General features: G+C 50.7%; 1 protein-coding gene across 1 annotated transcript in view; it reads left to right on the top strand.

The window, feature by feature from the left end:
- LOC119386454 (uncharacterized) overlaps positions 1-19,842 on the top strand; it is a 339,529-nt gene extending 319,687 nt beyond the window's left edge. The window contains exon 9 of the mRNA XM_037653740.1: positions 19,319-19,842. Within this exon, the coding sequence (XP_037509668.1) occupies positions 19,319-19,457 (139 nt within the window). The 3' untranslated portion in view covers positions 19,458-19,842. The remainder of the gene's footprint in view (positions 1-19,318) is intronic.
- Positions 19,843-21,526: the final 1,684 nt, after the last annotated feature.

Below are 21,526 nucleotides of genomic sequence, written 5' to 3'. Positions count from 1 at the left end.
GAGGAGACACTGAGCTGTGGGCACTGTCGTCAGGCAAGGGAGAGCGCGACAGGGCGTCGGCGTCAGCATGCTGGCGTCCGTTGCGGTACAGTACGCGGATGTCGTAGTCTTGCAGGCGAAGTGCCCAACGGCGAGACGGCCTGAAGGATCTTTCAATGACGACAACCAGCACAGCGCATGATGGTCGGTGACGACATCAAATGGGCGACCATACAAATAAGGTCGGAACTTCGTAAGGGCCCAGATGATTGCCAGGCATTCTTTCTCCGTGACGGTGTAATTGGTCTCGGCTTTAGTAAGCGTGCGACTTGCATATGCCACGACATATTCCGGAAACCCAGGTTTGCGCTGTGCAAGGACAGCGCCGAGGCCCACACCGCTGGCGTCCGTGTGTACCTCTGTAGGGGCCGCAGGGTCGTAGTGGCGTAGTATCGGAGGAGACGTCAGCAAACGAAGGAGCTTCGCGAAAGCGGCGTCGCACTCTGACGACCACGTATTGAGGGGCCCGTTGCTGCCAAGGAGCTTCGTCAGCGGCGATATGATGGTCGCGAAGTTTCGTATGAAGCGCCGAAAGTAGGAGCATAGTCCTACGAAACTGCGCAGTTCTTTGACGGACGTAGGTTTGGGGAACTCTGTCACGGCCCGAAGCTTGGCTGGATCGGGGAGAATTCCGTCCTTGGATACGACGTAGCCTAGTATTGTCAGCTGCCGTGCTGCAAATCGGCACTTCTTTAGGTTCAGTTGTAGCCCGGCGTCGCTCAAACGCGTCAAAACAAGCCGCAGGCGTTGAAGATGCGTGGAGAAGTCCGGGGCGAAAACGACGACGTCGTCGAGGTAGCACAGGCACGTGTGCCATTTCAAGTTGCGCAGAACGGTGTCCATCATGCGCTCAAAGGTCGCGGGCGCATTACACAGCCCAAACGGCATGACGTTGAATTCGTACAAGCCGTCGGGTGTGACAAACGCTGTCTTCGGTCGAGCGTAATCAGCCATGGGGACTTGCCAGTACCCTGAGCGCAAATCGAGCGATGAAAAGAATTCTGCTCCTTGCAGGCTGTCAATGGCGTCGTCTATTCGAGGGAGGGGATAAACGTCTTTACGGGTGATCTTATTTAGTCGTCGGTAGTCCACGCAGAACCGCACAGAGCCGTCCTTCTTCGCAACGAGAACGACAGGAGACGCCCATGGGCTGTTTGAGGGTCGAATAACATCGCGGCGAAGCATGTCTTCGACTTGCTCGTTAATTACACGACGCTCTGCAGGAGATACGCGATAGGGACGTTGCCGCAGTGGTGGTTGGGCGCCAGTGTCGATGCGATGCGTGACAGCAGACGTGCGGCCGAGAGAAGTTTGCGCGACATCGAACGAAGAACGAAATTCTTCCAACAGGCACAGAAGCTGGGAACGCTGGACCGACGTAAGGTTGTCAGCAATGGAGGAAGCAAACACGTCAGCGGGTGACGAGTCGGATGTGGTAACAGCACTGAGCGTACGGGAGCTGGCACAGTGCGTGTCACCCGGTGCGTCCATAACTTGTGCGTCTTCGAGGGCTTCCGCTCTGCCGAGACATTCCTCTCGCACCAACGTAACAACGTACGGGGATGGGTTCGTAACGAAAATATCGGTGTCGCCCTGAGTGACTTGCACGGTCGCAAATGGCACCAGCAAACCTTTCCTGGTGAAAACGCGGTCAGAGGGAGAAAGGAGTGCAACGGTGTCGGAGAGACCGGTGCAATAGACGGGGACAGCCGTTGACGAGTTTGCAGGAACTGTTGTGTCGTCTTTGACGAGTACCTTGGTCGCAGCCGATGGACTATTCGCCGGCGTCAAATTGGATAATGGTGAGAGCTCTATTTCGGCTGGTGCGCAACGAATTACGGCATCGTGGCGAGCGAGAAAATCCCAACCCAGGATGACGTCGTGAGAGCATGAAGAAATGATGATGAATTCGACGGCGTACAGAGCGTCCTGAATGATGACACGGGCTGTACACACCGCTGTCGGGTGAATACTTTGGGCGCTGGCTGTACGGAGGGAGAGCCCGGAAAGCGGCGTCGTCACTTTTCGTAGTAGTCGGCTAAATTTAGCGTCCATAACGGATACGGCAGCTCCAGTGTCCACAAGGGCCAATGTGCGCACGCCATCTACAAACACGTCTACTACGTTCGATGGGCTTTGCTGAGGGCTTTGGCAGTTCGATAGCGTCGCAGCCCTTGCCTCTTGGACTGCGACGACTAGTTTTCCTGGTCGCGTGCGACCGGACGGGGCCGCATCGGTGACAGTGAGCGGCGTCTTGGGGACGGCGAACGGCGGTTAGATGGAGACGGGCGTGACGTCGGTGACATAGACGGCGGCGGCTCGTAGTATGGGCGGCTGGACTGGCTGGTGACGGTCGATCCGAATCGAGGCGCCTGCATGCGATTGCAATAGCGGGCGACGTGACCGGCGCAACCGCACGCAAAGCAGATGGGGCGGTTGTCGGAAGTGCGCCATCGGCTTGCCGGGCTAGGTCCCATCCATGTCGCAGGACGCGAGGGACGGGGTGGCTGCTGATATGACTGCATGGTGGGCTGCAGTCGTGGCGTATGGACGACGTCGGCGTACGCAGACGGCACACTCTCTTCGAAGGCCTGAGGCCTTGCGACGGCTCCGGCGTAAGTATGTGGGGGAACCACAGGAATCGCTGGAGGCGGCCTGGCGACAACTTGCGCGTAACTGAGCGGCACAGTCGCCCGAGGGGTCTGGTGGTATTCCGGCATGACCTCGGCGATTTCCTGCTCAATAGCCCGGCGTAGGGGAGGCAGCAGTGTGCTCGACGGCTGTTCAACAGGCTGTGGGTGAGCGAAGGCCAGTAGAGAGAACTGGCGGGCAATCTCCTCGCGCACGAAGGACTTGATTTCGGCGAGCAAGACGGAGTGGTCCGAAATGGCCGACATGCCTGCGAGGTCGGCGTCGCGTGATGGAGGTCGACGCGTCATCAGCCGCTGCCGGCGCAGCTCCTCATAGCTTTGGCACAGTGTGATGACCTCAGCCACAGTGCTAGGGTTTTTCGCGAGCAGCATGGTGAAGGCATCGTCGTCGATGCCTTTCATGACGTTCCGGATCTTGTCAGACTCAGGCATGGTCGCATTGGCTTTCTTGCACAAGTCCAGGACGTCTTCAATGTAACTCGTAAAAGACTCGCCGGACTGCTGGGCTCGTTCACGCAAACGCTGTTCAGCTTGCAGCTTACGAACGGCAGGGCGGCCAAACACGTCGACGATGGCGGTCTTGAAAGCGGACCACGTAGTGAAATCGGAAGCGTGGTTGTTGTACCATAGGCTTGCGACACCCGCGAGGTAGAAAACCAGGTTGCTTAGTTTTCCGGCCTCGTCCCATTTATTGGGTACGCTGACACGCTCGTAAATCGCGAGCCAGTCCTCGACGTCGGTGCCATCCGCGCCGGTGAAAACAGGAGGGTCGCGGATACGGGGGACACCGGGACAAGATGTCGGTGCAGGGGGAGGCGTTTGCTGGGCGGCATCTTGAGTCATGGTAGAGGGCACGGCACGGGATCGCAGCTCCAAGGGCATTGAATGCTGACCGTAGTTGTTTGAAGGGCACAGCACTCTCCACCAAATTATAAAGATGTTTATTGGCGGACACTCGGCGAAGATCAACGACAGCGATAGTCAAGGCGGGGCCGACTCTGCGCGAGCTGCGCTCTGTCCGAAGAGGGCAACCCACTAGAAGGGGCCGGAGAAGACGACCCACTTCAGGGTTCCAATAAGCTTCGCTACATTATTATTATTATCTGGTGTCTTACGTCCCAAAACCACGATATGATTATGAGAGACGCCGTATTGGAGGCCTTCGGAAACTTCGACCACCTGGGGTTCTTAAATGCGCCCTTAAATCTAAGTGCACGCCCCTCAAGCATTTTCGCTTCCACCGAAAAAGCGGCCGCTGCAGCCAGGATTGGCGACCGTCGGATCAGCAGTCGAGCACCACAAACACTAGACCACCGAGGAGCCCGAACTGTGAGCGTGTCTAATGTATCAGACATTAGAACATAAAAAACAAATAAGGAGAACTTTACGGGGTCGTTTTTTGTAATAAACACAAAGAAAAACATACGAGGGGCGTTAAATAAAGATTTCCCCTAACCCACTTCCTGGGAACGGAGAGCAACGAAACTTTGCAGATTTATTAGTCCTTCTCTACATAGGTGACACCCCGAGACACACACTTCTCCCATCTTTTTATGCAACTGTAAACACCTCGCTTAAAGAAGTCGACAGGTTGCTGCAAAAGCCATGGTGTAACTTCAGAAATCAGAATTTCATCATCTGAAAAATGCTTGCCCTTCAAATATAACTTCAATGTTTGAAAGAGGTGGAAGTCCGAGGCTGCGAGGTCGGGGGAATAAGGGGAATGCGGTAGAATTTTAAAGCCGCAGGAGCGTGCTTCCGTGTGGGCAACATGTTAGTTGTGAACTGGGGCATTGTCTTGCAGAGGGCGGACGCCTTTGGTGAGCATGCCACGTCTCTTGTTTTTGATGGTCTCCCGCAATTTCCGCAGCAGTGAAGCATAGTATGTCTCAGTAATCATGGCACCCTTTGCTAGGAAATCAATCAAGACTGATCTGTGCTGGTCCCAAAAGACTGTGAGCATGACCTTGCCCGCCGAGGGCTGGTTGCGTGCCTTCTTTGGAGGCGGTGAGTCCAAGTGCTTCCGTTGCATCGACTGGACAGTCTCCGTATCATATTGATGGACTCAGCATTCATCCTGTGTCATCAGTCTGTTGAAAAAGTCCTGCTGGTTTCCATGGCACGTGGTCAAAAGAGCCTGGGACCATTCGACTCGGCCCTGCTTTTGGAAAGGTGTGAGCAGCCGGTGAACCCACTGATCGGATACCTTACGCGTATGAAAATGGTCCTGAATGATTTTGTCCATGGACCCCACACTAAGCTTGACATGTTGGGTTAGGTCTCGAACGCTAACGGTGTGCTTTTCCAAAATGGCGGCCTCCACTTCCTGTATGGTGTGTTCAGCGACAGCGGAGTAAGGTTGCCCTGCAATCGGAGCCCCTTCCACCGAAATAAGACCCTATTTGAATTGACGATGCCAGTTCTTCACTGCATCTTATGATGGGGAATCCTACCCATAAACCTCTTTTATCTCATCGAAAGTCTCCCTTGGACAGCGGCCTTTCAAGTACGGGAACTTGACGGCTGCTCTGTCTTCCACTGCATCTATTATCCCACCTCACACCACTTCAGCACCTCTAAAAGAAAGGCCGTTGCTAGTTTAGAGTTGCACATTGGCACGTGACCTACAGTGGCTTATGTCATTACACACGCGCAGTTTCAGCATCCTGCAATAAATGGAAGTCAGTCAGGGGAAATCTTTATTGAACGCCCCTCGTATATACCCCACAAAGTGGACCGGGGGATGACCGCCGGTGTAGCTCAGTTGGTAGATCGGACGTGTTATTCGAAGGTCGCAGGTTTGGTCCCTGCCAGCGGGAAGTTACCTTTTGGTCCACATTACTTTCTTCACATTTGCATCATAATTGCTACAAATAACATCCCCTATACTTTCCTTGGCTTTTTTGTCTCTTAGTTCTCATTAGAACACATTGTATTTCGCGACTGTCCTCCTCTCGCGTAACAGCAGAAGACGCGGGCCTATATAGGCTGGCTGATGTGGGAATGCAAGCGTTAGCTGAAAGATGCAGTTCTCCAGGAGCTATTAGACTATTTTCATAATGCACGAATGCGCTTCTTTGCGCTGCATATTCGTCGAACTAATGGCGGGCCCTGTTGTGCTTCAAGTGGAGACCAGGCCGTAGTTGCACGTCCTGGGGTTTGTCTATTATGCGTGTTTATGTCAAGACAGCTGCTGAGTCTACAGTTTTCCGCGTCATAGCGCAAGAAAACTTCGCTTGAATAAGCTGTTTGCGGAAGTGACTAACTGCTATGAATTGGGCTAACTGCATCGCAGGAAAGCTAGCTTTACAATCATGAAACGGGTATATATAAGCTATAAGGCGGACAGTTGTCCTAGTTGGTATATAGTATAATAGAAAGTACTATTACCTTCCTTGACCCCATTTTCTTAATATATATATATATATATATATATATATATATATATATATATATATATATATATATATATATATATATATATATATATATATATATATATATATATATATATATATATATATATAGTGAGGAACGAGACAGAGACAGCGCCCGTTCCTGGGCCAGCTGTTCTATATTCTGACCTCTTTTTCCTCTGCCTCTATCGAGCTGTCCGCGCGCCACAGCACCGGTGTCGCTCTTGGTCCTCACACACGGCCATGACTGCGAGCGCGTGGAGCTGCCGACAATGTTTCTGGTGGGCGGGGTTGACTGCTCCGTGGTGGTCGGCCCCGACCACACTGCAACGTGGATGGGAGATCTGCGAGAAGCGCCTCTGGTGGGCGACACGGCTGGTCGGTCTGGGTCACGCAGTGACATCATGTGAGCTGTGAGAGATGCATCTGGCGACCGGCTTTCGTTGTGTCCCGAAGGAAACGGCACGTGCGGCATACCAGGAGGGGATTTGTCAGCAAAAAGGATCTTGCGTGATTTCGACAAAACTGAGAAACCTTTTTCTTTCGCCACTCTCTATGTGTTAGTAATGGAGCGCGTACTGTGTATTCCATCAATGTCTGACGGCTCTGGAGTCGATCCGCGTGGCACATCGGCACCTTAATTGAAGGGTGCAGCGCAGGATCTTTGAGGATAGCCGACGGTACATCAACCTGCGATGGGATTAGCGATTGGGCTACACTCGAGCGCTTGTTCCGGATAACCTTCTGACCCAACATCAGCGTGTTGGGGACATTGAGCTTCATTCCATCGATCCTCTGCAAGTCTCCATGATGCATGATGTGCTGCGGGTCCTCTTCTTTCAGTGCGTCCGGTCTGACCATTTGAGGCTGCTTCTCGTTACTTTCAGGTTCCCTTGCTACATTTTCTTGCTCTCTTAGCCTGAGGTGGCCATCGGCGCAGGCGGCGAATGAACGCGCTTGAAGTCGCAGATGTAGCTCTGACGAGTCTGAGAAGACGTTGCTGATGGTCATTGAGTCGTCCGCCTTCTGAATTGGCAGCGTGTCAAGCACGAGAGGAGCCGGCACGCCCATGTCCTGAAGGGAACATGATATTGGAGCCCGCGTTACCAAATCCCGTGGACGGAATGTAGTCTCGGCTTCTTGTCGTGGTGGTCCTGCGTAGGACGTCGGCGCAGTGCCACAGCACTGCGTGAGTCCAGCGTTTGTACGCGGTGAGGGTGGGAAACGCGCTGTCGAATAGCTGCACTGCACAGTAGCGGCCTCGAGGTGGTGCCCCTCCAGAGCTCCATCCGCGGTAGCGACGAGGTTGGAGTGAGTGGTGGCAGCGAGGTGGTAGTCAATCGATCCAAAGGCACATATGAGCTTCGTGCTCCACTCGTCCCAGGATTGCTGCCTCACGCCTCAGCCGCGCCCCTCAGCAGCTCAGGTGCCGATGAAGTCCTGAGCGAGAGGTTCTCGCAACGGGAAGCGTGAGCGGCATTCCCGGGCAATGGTAGGCCGTGCGCTGTCTTGGCGGCGCCGGGGTAAGCGTGCCCTTGAGCCACCGAGGAGACCTGGACGCCGACCTGGAATGGTCCTCGAGCAGAGCTGGGGATGTGGCTGCAGCGCTGGGCATTCCTCTTCACTACATCATACATATAATACGGATCACTACTTTCTGTAACCAATCATACATCATCATTATTTGTCCCCCGTTACGTTTTCCTCAGTGCAGTGTAGCAGTCCGGGGCGTACAAACTCAGGCCGCCCTTCCTGCCTTCTAATATATTTTCTTTCGTTCACTCTTTGGTAAACAATAACTTTTTATTTGCTCAGGAGTAAAATATAACGGCAATAGGAACCAGTCAAGAAATGAACAACGCATATTACAATGTGGCATTTCTTGGACCACTGTGTAGTGCATTTAAACAAGAAAAAAAGAAAACAAAGAAAAGCTGAGAGTTGAATAATAATATTATGTGGGGTTTTACGTCCCAAAACCACGATAATATCACCTGTAGCACCTGTAGTATTGCCACCTGCGACGCGACAATATAATTAAGCAACTAGACGATGCGTTTGCATGCCTGAAATCTACGGAAAACTACAAACGTCACTGTTGAGCGTTGGCGCATCGCCTTGCTGGTTTCATTCAAAAAAGCCATAGCGCTGAGAGCACAGGGTCCAAGCAAGAGGTCCTGCGAAGAGGACCCAGCTTTTTGAACGAATACAAATTAACAACAGTCCAACTTTTTGAAACATAAAAATCGCTTATGTCATTGAAGAGCGACCTGATTTTCAAGATCAGTTGCACAAAGGATCTTGGCTCAGTAGCGAGATACTGATAACTTACCTGAAGAGGCGCTTCGTGCCTTCGGGAAGGGGTCTTGAACATTATAGTTATAGTCGTGACCATTTTTCTTCGGAGGATGACTATTTAGCGCATTAATAAAGTGGGCGAGAAGCAGGTGATATCGAAAGAGCTTCCATCGCTGGCTTCGAGTAACGCTTACCACTTTTATCACACGTCGCATTCGTCGTTTTTTAATATTTCGTGAACAACGTCCACACCGCGATCCTCTTGCGATTGGTCGCCCTTATGACATGACAAAGGAAACAGTATACACACCGAAATGTCCAAATAACGCAATATAGCAAGCAAGCACCACTTGCACATTTCCTACGGTTAACCAGCACACGATAGAATAGGGCGAGAGGATGTGAATGCAGTAGGCTGTGAACGATGAGAAGCGGTCAAGTGCATCTCTGCCTCTTCGGGGTAGGGCCGCTCCTGCCACGCCTTGAAGCCTTGGGCAGGGCTTGGAGGTAGACGCGGTAGGGGACGGATACTAGGGGGAGTTCATTTCTGCCTCCATGGGTTAGGGCAGCCGCCGGCTTTAGGCTCGTTCTTCTAGCGTACAAATATGCGCTGTAGTGAAAATGAGTAGCTACGCTCGACTTCTGCATCTCGGCATCGCTTGCCTCGCGCTCACGCGCACCGGCCAAGGGCGGCGTTGGGGGTGGGGGTTTGCCGTAACCGATTAATCGAAGAGTCTTAATCGAATAATTCGACTAACTGAAAGGCGTAAATCGATGACGATTAGTCGATTAACGGTGCTTCAATATTCGATTAATCAATTATTCGTTCATCGATTTTACCATCCGTAAAACCTCGACGTCACTGTTTACTTCAGCGCGCCGAAGAAGCCCGACAGCCGCCGTTAGGGCCCGCTCACGCTAGCGGCAAGCCTGCCGCGACGGCGCGGTGCCGCAGAACGTCGGCCGTCGCCGCACGCGCGAGAGCTGTCCTACTTGCACGGCAAGCTTCGCCGGCGAGCCTCCGAAAAACATGGCCGCACTGCTAAAAGCGGTTGTCGTCCACCTCGAATCTATCAAGTTGCCGCCGTGCGCTCTGTAGCGTGTAAGCTCCGAACTGATGCTTCCATTTGCTTTAGATTCATGTCCTTAAGCTTCGACAGCAAAGTATTCGTACCGATTCGGCCCTGTTTTGGAGAGCCATACTCAAATAATCGATGCTGTAGGCTTAGCGAGTCGAGAAGGGCGCTTCCGAATGCTCGGAGGACATAGATTACGCGTTTGTTAGTTGTCTGTAATCCTCCATAGCTGGCGCCACTTGAGCTGGCGCCAGCTTGGGGCATTTTATTTGGTTTTACGCGACGCTTTTTTTTTAATGCCGGGCATTCTAAAACGCTCTGTTGTCTGCTGCAACGATGCCTGGCACCGACACGAAGGACATCTGCACTTCTAGCGTGAAAAACGCGGAGCAGAAAGCAAGCAGCTCGAAGCGTCCGGCGGCAGACGCAGACGACCAGGAAAGCTGGAAGCAGACGACGCGGTGCGCTGTAGTCATGGTAACCGCTCCTCCCTCACTGATTGGCCACGTCGCTCTGCGGCTGACGGAGGACGGCGAGAAAATGAGTCTCGGACCTATTCTGCGAACGGCAAAGAACGTCTGACGTGCGCGAACGAAATCGCTTGCGCACGACAGCCTGATAACGTCAAACGGCAAACGGCGAGCTGCTGTGCCGCTAGCGTGAGCGGGCCCTTACGATTTTCGACGACGCTTCGTGGAATACGAGCCCGGCAACCGTGTTTGGGTCTGGACGCCGATACGCCGACGTGGGCTCAGTGAAAAACTTGCTCGGCGTTACTTCGGTCCATGCAAGGTGCTTCGACGTCTCGGGGCTCTTGACTACGAGGTCATCCCGGACGGCCTTACGAACTCCCAGTGACGCCGCGCACGACCTGAAGTCGTCCATGTCGTGCGCCTTAAGCCGTTTTTTGTGCGTTAGCGAACGTGGGGACTCAACTTTTTTTTGTTATTGTAATTTTTGTGTACGCACTTGTTTTTTTCCCTTGTATGTTCTGTTCGAAGCATCGGGACGATGCTTTTGCAGAGGGGGGGCACTACCACGCCCGCTTGTTTTATTTTCATGTATTCAGGTTTGACCAGCAAGGATGGTTAGCAACGCTCGGCGCCGACCACGCGCCAGTGTGTGAGAAGCTTCGCGACTGTAGTAGACCTCTTTGTTAAGATTACGCGCAGGCCGCGAACAGCCTAGATTATTCCAGAGCTTGCGCGACCGCCAGTGATAAGAATGGAAATTTCGATGCGTGATGTATAAAAGACGGCGAGTCCCAGCCATGAGCAGTTTTTCGACGGCTCACGCTCTGTTCGCCGCTATTAGTGTACAGCGTGTATTGCTGCAGTTTGAGCTTTCATTTCCCGGCCACAAGTTCGGCCAAACAAAGAGTTTCATTTTGAACGCGCCGACTGCTGTCTTTGTCGACGTCACGACCCCGTGACACAATCTTGAAGCAACACGTATAGCCGACCGTGAAATCCTGCAATATGATTTTTGCAATATTGACACAATAAGTTGCCGGCAGGACGACAGAGGAGAATGAAGCGAACAGCACGAGCAGCAACTATGGACTCTCTGAGGAAGACGACGTTGAGGCATCTGCTCTTGTGTTATCTGAATACAGATTTCTTCGTCCTCGTCGCCACGGTGTCCAGTATCTTGTTCTTTCCGAGTTGCGGCACCGGCGGAGGTGCTGGACTTCTAGGTCTGATCCTCGGGACACCTCCACGTCCCGGCACTTCCAGTCAGACACCGCAACCTGTTCCTGCAGTGGATGCTCCTCTCCACCGCTACAGTCGCCAACAGCGAGGCAATCCCCCTGGAACTTCTCCAGCCAAGGACTCCGTCTGGAGAAATGGCAACTGGAGGCGTTCCACAGGTGACTGCTGAGCAGCCTCGGATTCGTGAGACCTTCCAAGGCGAGGTTTATGAAAACGCCGAGGATTCGTTAGACGAGTATGAGCGAGTCGCCAAGGCCAACCATTGGGCCGTGGAATAGAAGCGCCTACTTTGCTTTAGCGGACAGCGCTCGTACGCGGTATGAGAACCGCGAGGCCACATTGTCTTCTTGGGATGAATTTCGGCAGCACCTTCACAGCACCGTCGCAAACAACGAGCGCCGCGATTCGGCTCAGCAACTCATGAAGTCGCCTATAGAGGAAGCGAATGAGAGCGTCGCCATGTTTGCGGTGGACATGACCCGCCTATTTTGACGAGCTGACCCTCAGATACCTGAAGCCAAGAAACTACGACATTTGATGCGAGGCGTCAAAGAAGAACTGTTTGCCGGTCTTCTTCGCAACCCACCAACAACTGTTGCGGAATTCGTCAAAGAGGCTACAACTATCGAGCGAGCACTACAGCGACAGTGCCGCTATTCCTACCGACCAAACAACGCCTCAATCAGCGTCTCTGCTCTGACGGCCGCAAGTGGGGGTTCTCTACGTGAGCTCATTCGCAAGGTTGTTCTTGAGAAGATCTGCAACCTCCTTGTGACTCCGCAAGTACCTGCAATGGCTTCTGTTCCAGAAGCTGTGCGACAGGAAATCAGGCAAGCATTTTCGTTGCCTGAACCGCTACCTGATCAGCGATCTGTTAACTATGCGTAGACCGTCCGACGTCCAACGCCAGTACCGCACAACTCGTCTGCTCTGGCTCATACATGCTACGAGCCGGTGATCCCAGCGTAGTACATTGCACAGCCGCACGAGCCAGTGATTCCAGCGTACATCACACTGTCGCTGCCGCCGACTCCTCAGTTTAATACGCATACGGAAACATCGCCGTTCTACGCTCCGCAAACGCCTGCTACCTGGTCGCAAAGGATGGCCACCGGTCGACCATTTGTTTGTGATACAGACTTATGGCGCACCGTCGACCGCCGTCCACTTTGTTTCCATTGCGGAGAAGCCGGCCACCTTTACCGCATTTGCCCGCATCGTGAACAGAGATCTCAGACTTTTGCGCCGAGCTTTCCACGTGCTCGTTTTGATAACCGAGGCGACAGCAACATGCCCCCGCAAGCAGAGCCATTTGCTGCGTATCGTCGACCCCATTCTTTGTCACCTGCGCCGAGCTCTTCGCCGAACCGTCGTAGTTACGCCGACGCTGTCCGCGGCAGATCTCCCAGCCCTCGTCGGGGAAACTAACAGCAGCGACCTTTGGGGGAAGGTTGCCGCCGGTCGAGATGCCACAACACCCCGAACAGTACCATACGGCGATACGACGGTCGATGGGACGTCACCGACGCCCAAGGAAATCGTAAGAGTCGGCCTAGCCGTTTGCATAGACGGACGCCCAGTGACAGCGCTGGTGGATACTGGTGCGGATTTCTCTATTATAAGCCGGAATGTCGCCCACTGCCTCAAAAAACTTAGAACTTCATGGACGGGGCCCAACATCGAAACCGCAAGTAGTTCAACTGATGACGCCGACTGACAAATGTACCGCCAGAATTATTATCGGTAATTTGCCTTTTGTTGCTGCGTTCGTCATTTTGTCGGAGTGCTGCAAAGACCTGTTCTTGGGAATGGATTTCTTGTGTGAAAACGGCGCCGTTATGGACACCGCGGACAGGTCGGTTATATTTTGGAGGGCCCCAGATCAAGTTTCGGGTGAGCGCTTTGCAATTAAGTGAAGTAAACATCCCCGCGTCTACGACGAGGACGTGACCATCCCACCGCGATCAAGCGCTCTCGTGGCTGTAACATGCGACGTACTAGGCAACTCCGACAGCATCGCCGAACAAATTCCAGCATTGATATTCAGCCATGGCTTATCCATTGCAACAGGCGTCGTTAGCATAAAGTGCGGACACACGCAAGTTCTAGTAACAAACTTCAGCCCTCAGCGACGACATCTTGCGAGAGGTATGGCAGTCGCGTACGTGGAGGAGCTTACTGATATCGCAGGCTGCTCGACTGTAAATCAAGCCGATGACACCGGCCGGCTGGCCGTACCTCTATCCGCCGATGTTGGCCCATGTTTGTTACCTACGCAGAAGCAAAGCCTCATGGAGCTTAATAATCAGTTTCAGTATTGCTCCTCTTCGACGTCCAAAGTTCGTCAAACGGACTCTAGACGAGGGTTAGGGGTAATGGGGTGAGGGGTAACAGAGAGGAGGAGAGTTGTGGAGAAGAGGTTGCGGAGAGGGCTCGCGCATGCGCAGTAAGGGTGGTCACGCCGCACACCACCACCACCACCGGATTGAACTCCGCTATAACATGCTAAAAAAGACGTTTTCCCACTACCTCGTATAGAAGACTCCCTCGATCGACTACGGCATGCACGTTATTTCTCGTCGATGTATTTAAAATGCGGATATTGTCAGATAGAAGTCGACGAAAGAGACCGAGAAAAAACAGGATTCGTGACACCCGATGGCATTTATGAATTCAAGGTTTGTGTTCCGCACCGGCAAGATTTCAGCGGCCTATGAACACCGTACTATCAGGCCTCAAGTGGAAAACGTGCCTGGTATATTTGGACGATGTGTTTGTATTTTCTGTGACATTTGACGAGCATTTGAAGCGACTGCACGAGGTATTTTAAGCGACACAATCTGCTGGACTAACGCTTAAACCAGAGAAATGTCACTTTGGCTTCGAAGAGCTTCTGTTTCTGGGGCATCTTATCAGCATTGAGGGTGCGCGGCCTGGCCACGACAAAATAGCTGCCGTTGCAAGTTTTCCTGCGCCATCTGACAAAAAGGCAGTCAGACCATTTTTAGGACAGTGCACCTATAACCGACGCTTCATTGAGAACTTTTCACGCATTGCATCGACGTTGACACGCCTCACCAGAGATGTCACATACGTGTGGGGTGAAGAGCAACAGGAAGCGTTGAACGAGCTCTGGCCACGCCTCCAAAAGCTGCCAGTCTGCGGACACTGACGATGACGCTCCGACAGCGGTTCACACAGACGCCAGCAATGTCGGCTTAGGAGTTGTACTCGTGCAGTGGCAAGATGGCGCCGAAAGAGTAATTGCCTATGCGAGCAGAGCCCTCTCCCGCACGAAAGATGTTTATTCCACCACTGAGAAAGAGGGTCTTGCGGTGTTGTGGGCTGTTATAATGTATCGCCCATATTTGTACGGCCGCCCGTTGAAAGTTGCCAGCGACCATCATTCCCTTAGTTGGTTGACGAACTTAAAAACCCATCAGGAAGATTGGTGCACTGGAGCCTCAAGCTTTAAGAATTCGATATGGCAATTGTATACAAATCAGGGAAGCGATATACGGATGCTGATTGCCTTTGTCCCGTGCCAATTGAACATGCAAATGACGAAGATGACGACGTGGTCTTTGTCGGTGTTGTCAACAGGGCCTTTCTTTTATTATTATTTTTTTTTCAATCGTTCCCCTATGGCGTTTTTATTTCTTAACTCTTTCACTTTTTATTTACATCGCGTTTCGTTCTTATTTATTTTTGAAGTTTTATAAGGTTCACAGTTTCCTTTATAATTGTCAGTGTGGCCAATCCCCCTCGTGGGTATGAGCCAGTCTCCTTAAGGCGACAAAAAAACAGACTACAATCGTGCAGCAGCAACGCGACGACTTGGAATCGTACTTCATTATTGGTTCCTTGGAGGGACGCACATCCGCTGTGTCAAAGCTCTTCGCAAGAGGACTAGCATGATTTCGCTTGTGCAACAACTTCCTATATAAGGTGAACGTTTCGCCGAACGGAAATACCTACTAACTTGTCGTTCCAACACCACTCAGGAGACAACTGCTACATGCGTGCCACGATGAAACAACATCCGGTGATTTGGGTTACACATGAACGCTTTGCCGAGTGAGACAAAAGTACTGCTGGCCAAAACAGTACGTTCGAACTTTACGATTGAAATCATGGGTATATTTTGGTGGTTCGTTTCCATTCATATTTTGCTGAACATGACTCATTACAAATTTTTGTGTTAACAGTGTCAAGAACGTGCTTGTAACTGAGCTGCTGTCTTTGTACGGGGGCGAAGGACTCCCTCAAGCCATTCAAATGGCTTTTCCCTTCGCCTCCGATCACATGTATTGTGATGAATCAATAAAATCAAATCAAATCAAATCAACTTGCCTGAATGTCAGCATAGGAAAGTGCCAGCCATCAAACCAGCAGGGCTCCTCCATCCTATTGATGTACCGGAAACTCCATTCACTCAAGTCGCAATGGATCTCCTAGGCCCATTTCCAACCTCAGCTGCGGGTCGCAGATGGATAATTGCAGCCACAGACTATACTCACTTGCTACGCCGAAACCAAGGCTCTGGAGCGGGGCACGGCAAGTGAAGCAGCCCGGTTTTTTATAGAGAATTTAGTGCTGATGCATGGCGCTCCATCTGTACTAATAACTGACAGGGGAACAGCATTCACAGCCGAGCTGTTACACATTTAAAACTTAGTGGCACATCTCACCAGCGTACAAGGGCATACCATCATCAAACGAATGGTCTGACGGAGCGGCTCAGCAACACACTTGCGGATATGCTATGTATGTACAGTCGCGCTCAATATGACTTGCAACACGGGAGCGTGTGGCCTCGTGAGTTCAAAGATTGAGCATGACTTCAACTTGTTTTCATTTCAACAACTAAATGATATTTCCTCATTTGTGATCATCCCCAAGTAAGAGAACAGCGTTTAGTTATCGTAATAAGAACTAGTAGAAGCTGTGCGCTGGTTTTGAACTCGTGAGGCCACGCGCTCTCGTGTTGCAAGTCATATTGAGCGCGACTGTACATCGATGTGGAGCATAACTGGGACGAGATCATGCCTTATGTCACTTTCGCATAAAATACGGCACAGCAACCGTTCCGTCTTCTCCGTCGCCGTGAAGTCACAACCATGCTCAATGCTATGCTGCCGCATGAAAACGATGGCGTCGAAACGGATGCCGACGCTTGCTGAAGAAACCCGACAACCTGCACGTATGCGCATTCGTCGCCAGCAGGACCGACACAAGACGGTGTAATCTACGTCACCGACCAGTCTCCTACGAGCCGGGAGAGAGTTTGGGTCTGGACCCCAGTTCGCCGTCGTGGCTTCTCAGAGAAGCTATTAGGCGGTACTTCGGGCCGTATTAAGTCCTCTGACGTCTCACTGATGTTAACTATGAGGTTGTTCCCGATAGTCTACATTGCTCAAGGCGTCAAATTCATACACCAGAAGTTGTTCACGTGGTTCCAATGAAGCCCTATTTGTCCGATTGAAATCATGGGTTGCCAGTGAGTACAAACCCTGCTGCCGGAACGATCAAGCAACAGGAAGATGCTTTCTTGGAAGGGAGGCTCATGTCGCGGTTAGAGCCGGCAGGAGGACACAGGACAAAAAAGCGAGCAGCACGAGCAGCAGCTATGGAGTCGCTGAGGGAGACGACGTCGAGCCTCTGCTCTTGTGTTATCTGAATACAGACTTGTCTTTCGTTGTCACAACGTGATCCTGTATCTTGTTCTTTCCGCGTTGCGACCATATTAGCACGTGCTGTACAACATGGTTAATGACGCCTAATGAATCCGAAATGGAGCTAATGTCCTTGGCACATCATAATGCCCGCTTGCCGACTACATAGGTTTTGGTATTGAACTTTGTACTACACGTAAGTACCTAGGTCTATACTTGCAATCCGACTTATAAAGTGGAACTATCACGCCGATATCATTGTTGCCTCAACAAACCACTCGCTCGGCCTTGTTAAAGGTACTTTGAAGCTTGCGCCCACCCATATACGTAAGATCGCCAACATCATGCTTGTTCGTCTTAAACTTGAATATGCCTCAGCCTCCCGTTGCCTCAGCCATTTGGAACTCTAACCAGTCATATATGATTCATAACATACACTCTTATTCAGGTCCCGCATAAGTGCTAGATATAGCCAGGAAACCAGACATTTTTCGCCTGGTTTCCTGGATATAGCCAGCATCTAATCAGGACCTGATTAAAACTGTAGAGTCTGTGCAAAACCGTGCTGAACGCTTCATTTTATCCAATTACTCGCGTCAAGGCTAGCATCATCACTTTTAAAAATGACATTCAGATCCAAAACTTATCTCATCGTCGCAAAATCGCCAGCCTTTCACTCTATCATAAGCTTTCTCCCTCCCCCCCCATGTCACCCGCATATATTTTTTCACGCCGCTATCACCTGTGTAAAGTTAAGCACCCTGCATGTCAAGCCCATTGGTTAGTAAATTCCTTCATACCGCGTACTATAATTGACTGGAATAACCTCCCGTTGCACATCGCCACTGAAACTAACAGAAACAAGTTTCAAGAGTTGCTACACTCTGAGCGATCTTCATTTACCCTTGCTGTTTTGTTTACTTCTTCTGATTTGCTTCCTTTAGTGACTGTTTTGCGTACTCATATTTTTTGCATTTTTTTCCTCTTGTGCTTTTCTTTCTTTGTTGTGGTGTTATTAATCAATAACAACTCTCTCACCATTATTTGACAGTTCTTTTGATGTGCATGCACTGCAACAAGTTCGCGTACTTGTTCTATATTTTTCACATTCTAAATTAGCTTTGCTTGTTTTGTTGCCATTCCATTGCTAATCACTCATTTATCAAGTGATTGCTGCTAGCTGCCACTTTTGTACTAATTGTGCATAATTTATACTCACCAGTTTCCAATGTAGTGCCCTCGACGACGAGTTTTAGGGCTATTTCTGAATTAAATAAATTTATTAAATGAAAGGTCATGTACTGGTAAGCGTGAGTGCGCCCTAAAAAATAATTTCAACATGTGTCTAACAAATAGTTTCAGTTCCTACTGTACCCTGATGTGACGATACGGTATGAGCTTCTCGTCACATGCTAGCGCAACATATCATGACGTTTCTACGGCCACTTGACTTTGTGGCTCCACTGGCAATGCACAAACGGCCACTTCTGTATTTTTTGGCACCTTTCGTCATCAAAACTAGCCATACTGGTGCGTGGAATCATCTTAATTGACACTGTAGCCTGGCGTCACGCTAGTGCACGTCGATGTCAGGACGTGCGCCCCGCGAAAAATGGCTTTAATGTCAAAATAAATAATCTTGTCAGCATTTACTGAGCCTTGCTCAGAGCCAGATCTTGATAGAGAACATTTGTGCGGCTTCCTAAAGTCAGCTTCTAAAACTGGTGTCAGTACCCCGCTAACAGGTCTGATCTCTTCATAGCTTTCATTCGTTTTCACTTATAGTCAGTTTGGCGTGTCAGATGGCGACTGTGCAGTGTCCGGGATCGCAGTACTTGGGGCCTACCGTAAAATCACAAGCAAGCAACCCCCCGCCCCTGCGGTGAAAGATAATCGTACAAGATTAGGAGATGGGGGCCCTTGCTCGGTCGCGGACCAAAATTCAAGATAGCGGCGGAATAGCCTCCAAGAAGAATGCACGCTTGTGCTTTTTATTAAATGCTTTATTGAATATTCATGCATTTACTGCTTTCACTGAACCGGAGGGAATCCTCATGTGAAATTTCATGTGTTATGACAAGAGGGAAAGACGTTCTTCAAATGTTTCGACAATTTCACAGCTCAGAATGCAACCCCGAGGCACCACACTGTAAATGTATTGAGAAATCGTGCACTTATCTAATGACTCTCAGAAATTTGGTTTCTAAGAACGTCTGCTGCAGGAACCTGAGCGGAGAACAGGTTGGGAAAAACATCGCGACAGGGGAGGGGCGCTGTCTTGGTCAGGGGTGCATATTTCAAGTCTCCCGAATATGGCAAGGCGGGCCCTTGCTCGAGTAGGGTCGCTTGCTCGGGATTTTACGGTACTTGCGAGTGCACCACTTCGAAGAAGAACGCTGTTACGTAAGCGCTTGTCGTATTTTCATTGTTACCTGTCTACTCCTGTCGCAGGTTTTTTCATAAACCAACCAGCAACCACTGGGAAGGCGTCGAGATCGGTAAGATACGGCGAAAACTTGCCAAGCGCCGGTCCAACCTTGTCCGGGAAGTCTTTCTACCTGGGGATGAAGCTTGCCACTTGACAGAGTGATTCCATGTCGGGGAGGATGTGAAGGGCGTGAACAAGCATGAAGACAAGTTGTAACCACCTGCGGAGCCCGTGACCTCGGTTCGTGTGAGGAATTATGGCGTTTCAGGCATCTCTTACCATGCGCCACGCGCATGGGTCTGCATCATGAGTGCATTACTTTGCGATTCTGGTCATGTCATTCATAGAGCAGTCTTGCGTTTGGGAAGCATCCCCCCAGAGACCAATCATCTATTTCTACCACGATTCGGCATTAGAGCGAGCTCCACGCCCGTTCATCCGTCGACTGATTACTGACAGGCCTCGTTTCTATATCTCTCCTCGACGTTTGTGGCCGCAACGTGTGATCACTTGAATTGAAAGGCGAACTAGCAAAAATAAAATGTTTGGAACACCTCTTCCACATCACTGACTAAGCGTGTTGTCTATAGAGGCGACGTTCTTCGATTAGACATCATGTAAATAGGAATGTGCGTGTAGAAGCTGGTACTATTTCGATATCACAATCCTTCCAGTGAAACGGGAAAATAAAGATGCCTGTTTCTGCTGATTTTGCCTGTCGCACTATGCGAAGAGTACCCCTTGAAAGCGAATGAAGAAGAAGTGAAGCTTAGAATAACAGAGAGCTGAGCTAGTTGGTAAGTATTCATTCTAAAAAGATAGGGCGTGGAAACACGGACACAAGAAAGAAGTCAGGACACCACAAACTCCGACTAACAACTGAAGAGACGCACAACGGCTTCTGCGTAAGACAGAAGGGCCACTGCATTAAACAGAGATTATAGGAACATGAGAGATCGCTAACCGGAGGCTCACCTTCTAATCTATCTTTACATTGTCGATATTGTAACTGCAATCCGAAACTCTATGAATGCGCAGTGTTGTACAGACATAAAAATGATGAAACGCGCCTGATGATTAAAGAATGGCATATCAAGAATAGTGATAGCGCATGCGTGCGCCAACCGTCGATTAACTTGCATAAAGATGAAATCAAATGCCTTAACAGTTATCTTCCAGGTAGACCGCCACGCTTGCCGGATTGATAGGTTCGCCTATTGCATGGGCATGCGCAGGTAACTACTGGTGCGTTCTTTCATAAAACAAGGTGCTGCGCAATGTAAACACGGACAAGGAAGTGAACGAAGACGGGCGCAGACTCGCGACTGAATTTTATTGAACAACAAAACGCACACTTATACGTCAAAAACCGCAAAATCATCTATGCGCATGCGAAGAACCTGCTTTCATTATCGTACAACGTTATGGAGGTACCACTGACGCAAATGTCTCTTTTTTTCTTGATGAAGAAAGCCTCGGCAAGCTCACGTGCTAACTGGTTCTGACTACGCCTCAAGATTTTTGTTGTTGCCAGCAGAGGCTGGCACGGTTTGCCGCAGGCAGCCGACGCGCATGCGCTGCAGTGAATAGGTAAATTAGAACCTTGTCCGTTCTTTATCGAAAGCTGGTGTTCCCTTCATTTATACACCGGCCTGTTTGGTCGATGTATATTTTCCCTCATGTCAGAGGGATTTCATATACAACCCCCGTCGAGTACTCGACGAACTGAGTGGCGTGGCTTTTTTTTTCGTCGAGTGCTCGACGGGGGTGGTATATGAAATCCCTCTGACATGCGGGAAAGTTCACAAAGTCCTGTGCATGTGTGGAAGGGGTTCATGACATTTCTCACGTAGATGGCAGTGAGCGCAATGTCTTTGTTATAGTTACTGATCTGCGCAACGCACACCGCGCCTATTCCGCCGCTTGTCTGGCAGCCGGTGAAGTGGGATGCGGCTAACGTTGAATCTGAGCATCGGCGTGTTCTTATATGTGCCCACGCCGCCGCACCTGAAATGAAGCCGCTCTCTGTGGACGACACATTGGAATCCGCGATTGCAGTGGGCTCATCGCTACAGGTTTCAGAAAGTGCTAACACGTCAATTTCTCTCAGCAGAGTGCCTTTTTAAGAGCGACGCTCTTTAGACCCGCACTCCGCGCCGTCGAAGCTCCTCCTCTTAAGCATTGTTTCAGGCTGCAGTGGCTGGTGATTTAAGAGGAAGTGTTTAGGCCTT

The sequence above is a fragment of the Rhipicephalus sanguineus genome, chromosome 3, assembly GCF_013339695.2.
Source record: "Rhipicephalus sanguineus isolate Rsan-2018 chromosome 3, BIME_Rsan_1.4, whole genome shotgun sequence".
Taxonomy (NCBI): domain Eukaryota; kingdom Metazoa; phylum Arthropoda; class Arachnida; order Ixodida; family Ixodidae; genus Rhipicephalus; species Rhipicephalus sanguineus.
This window is presented reverse-complemented; position numbering and strand designations above follow the sequence as displayed.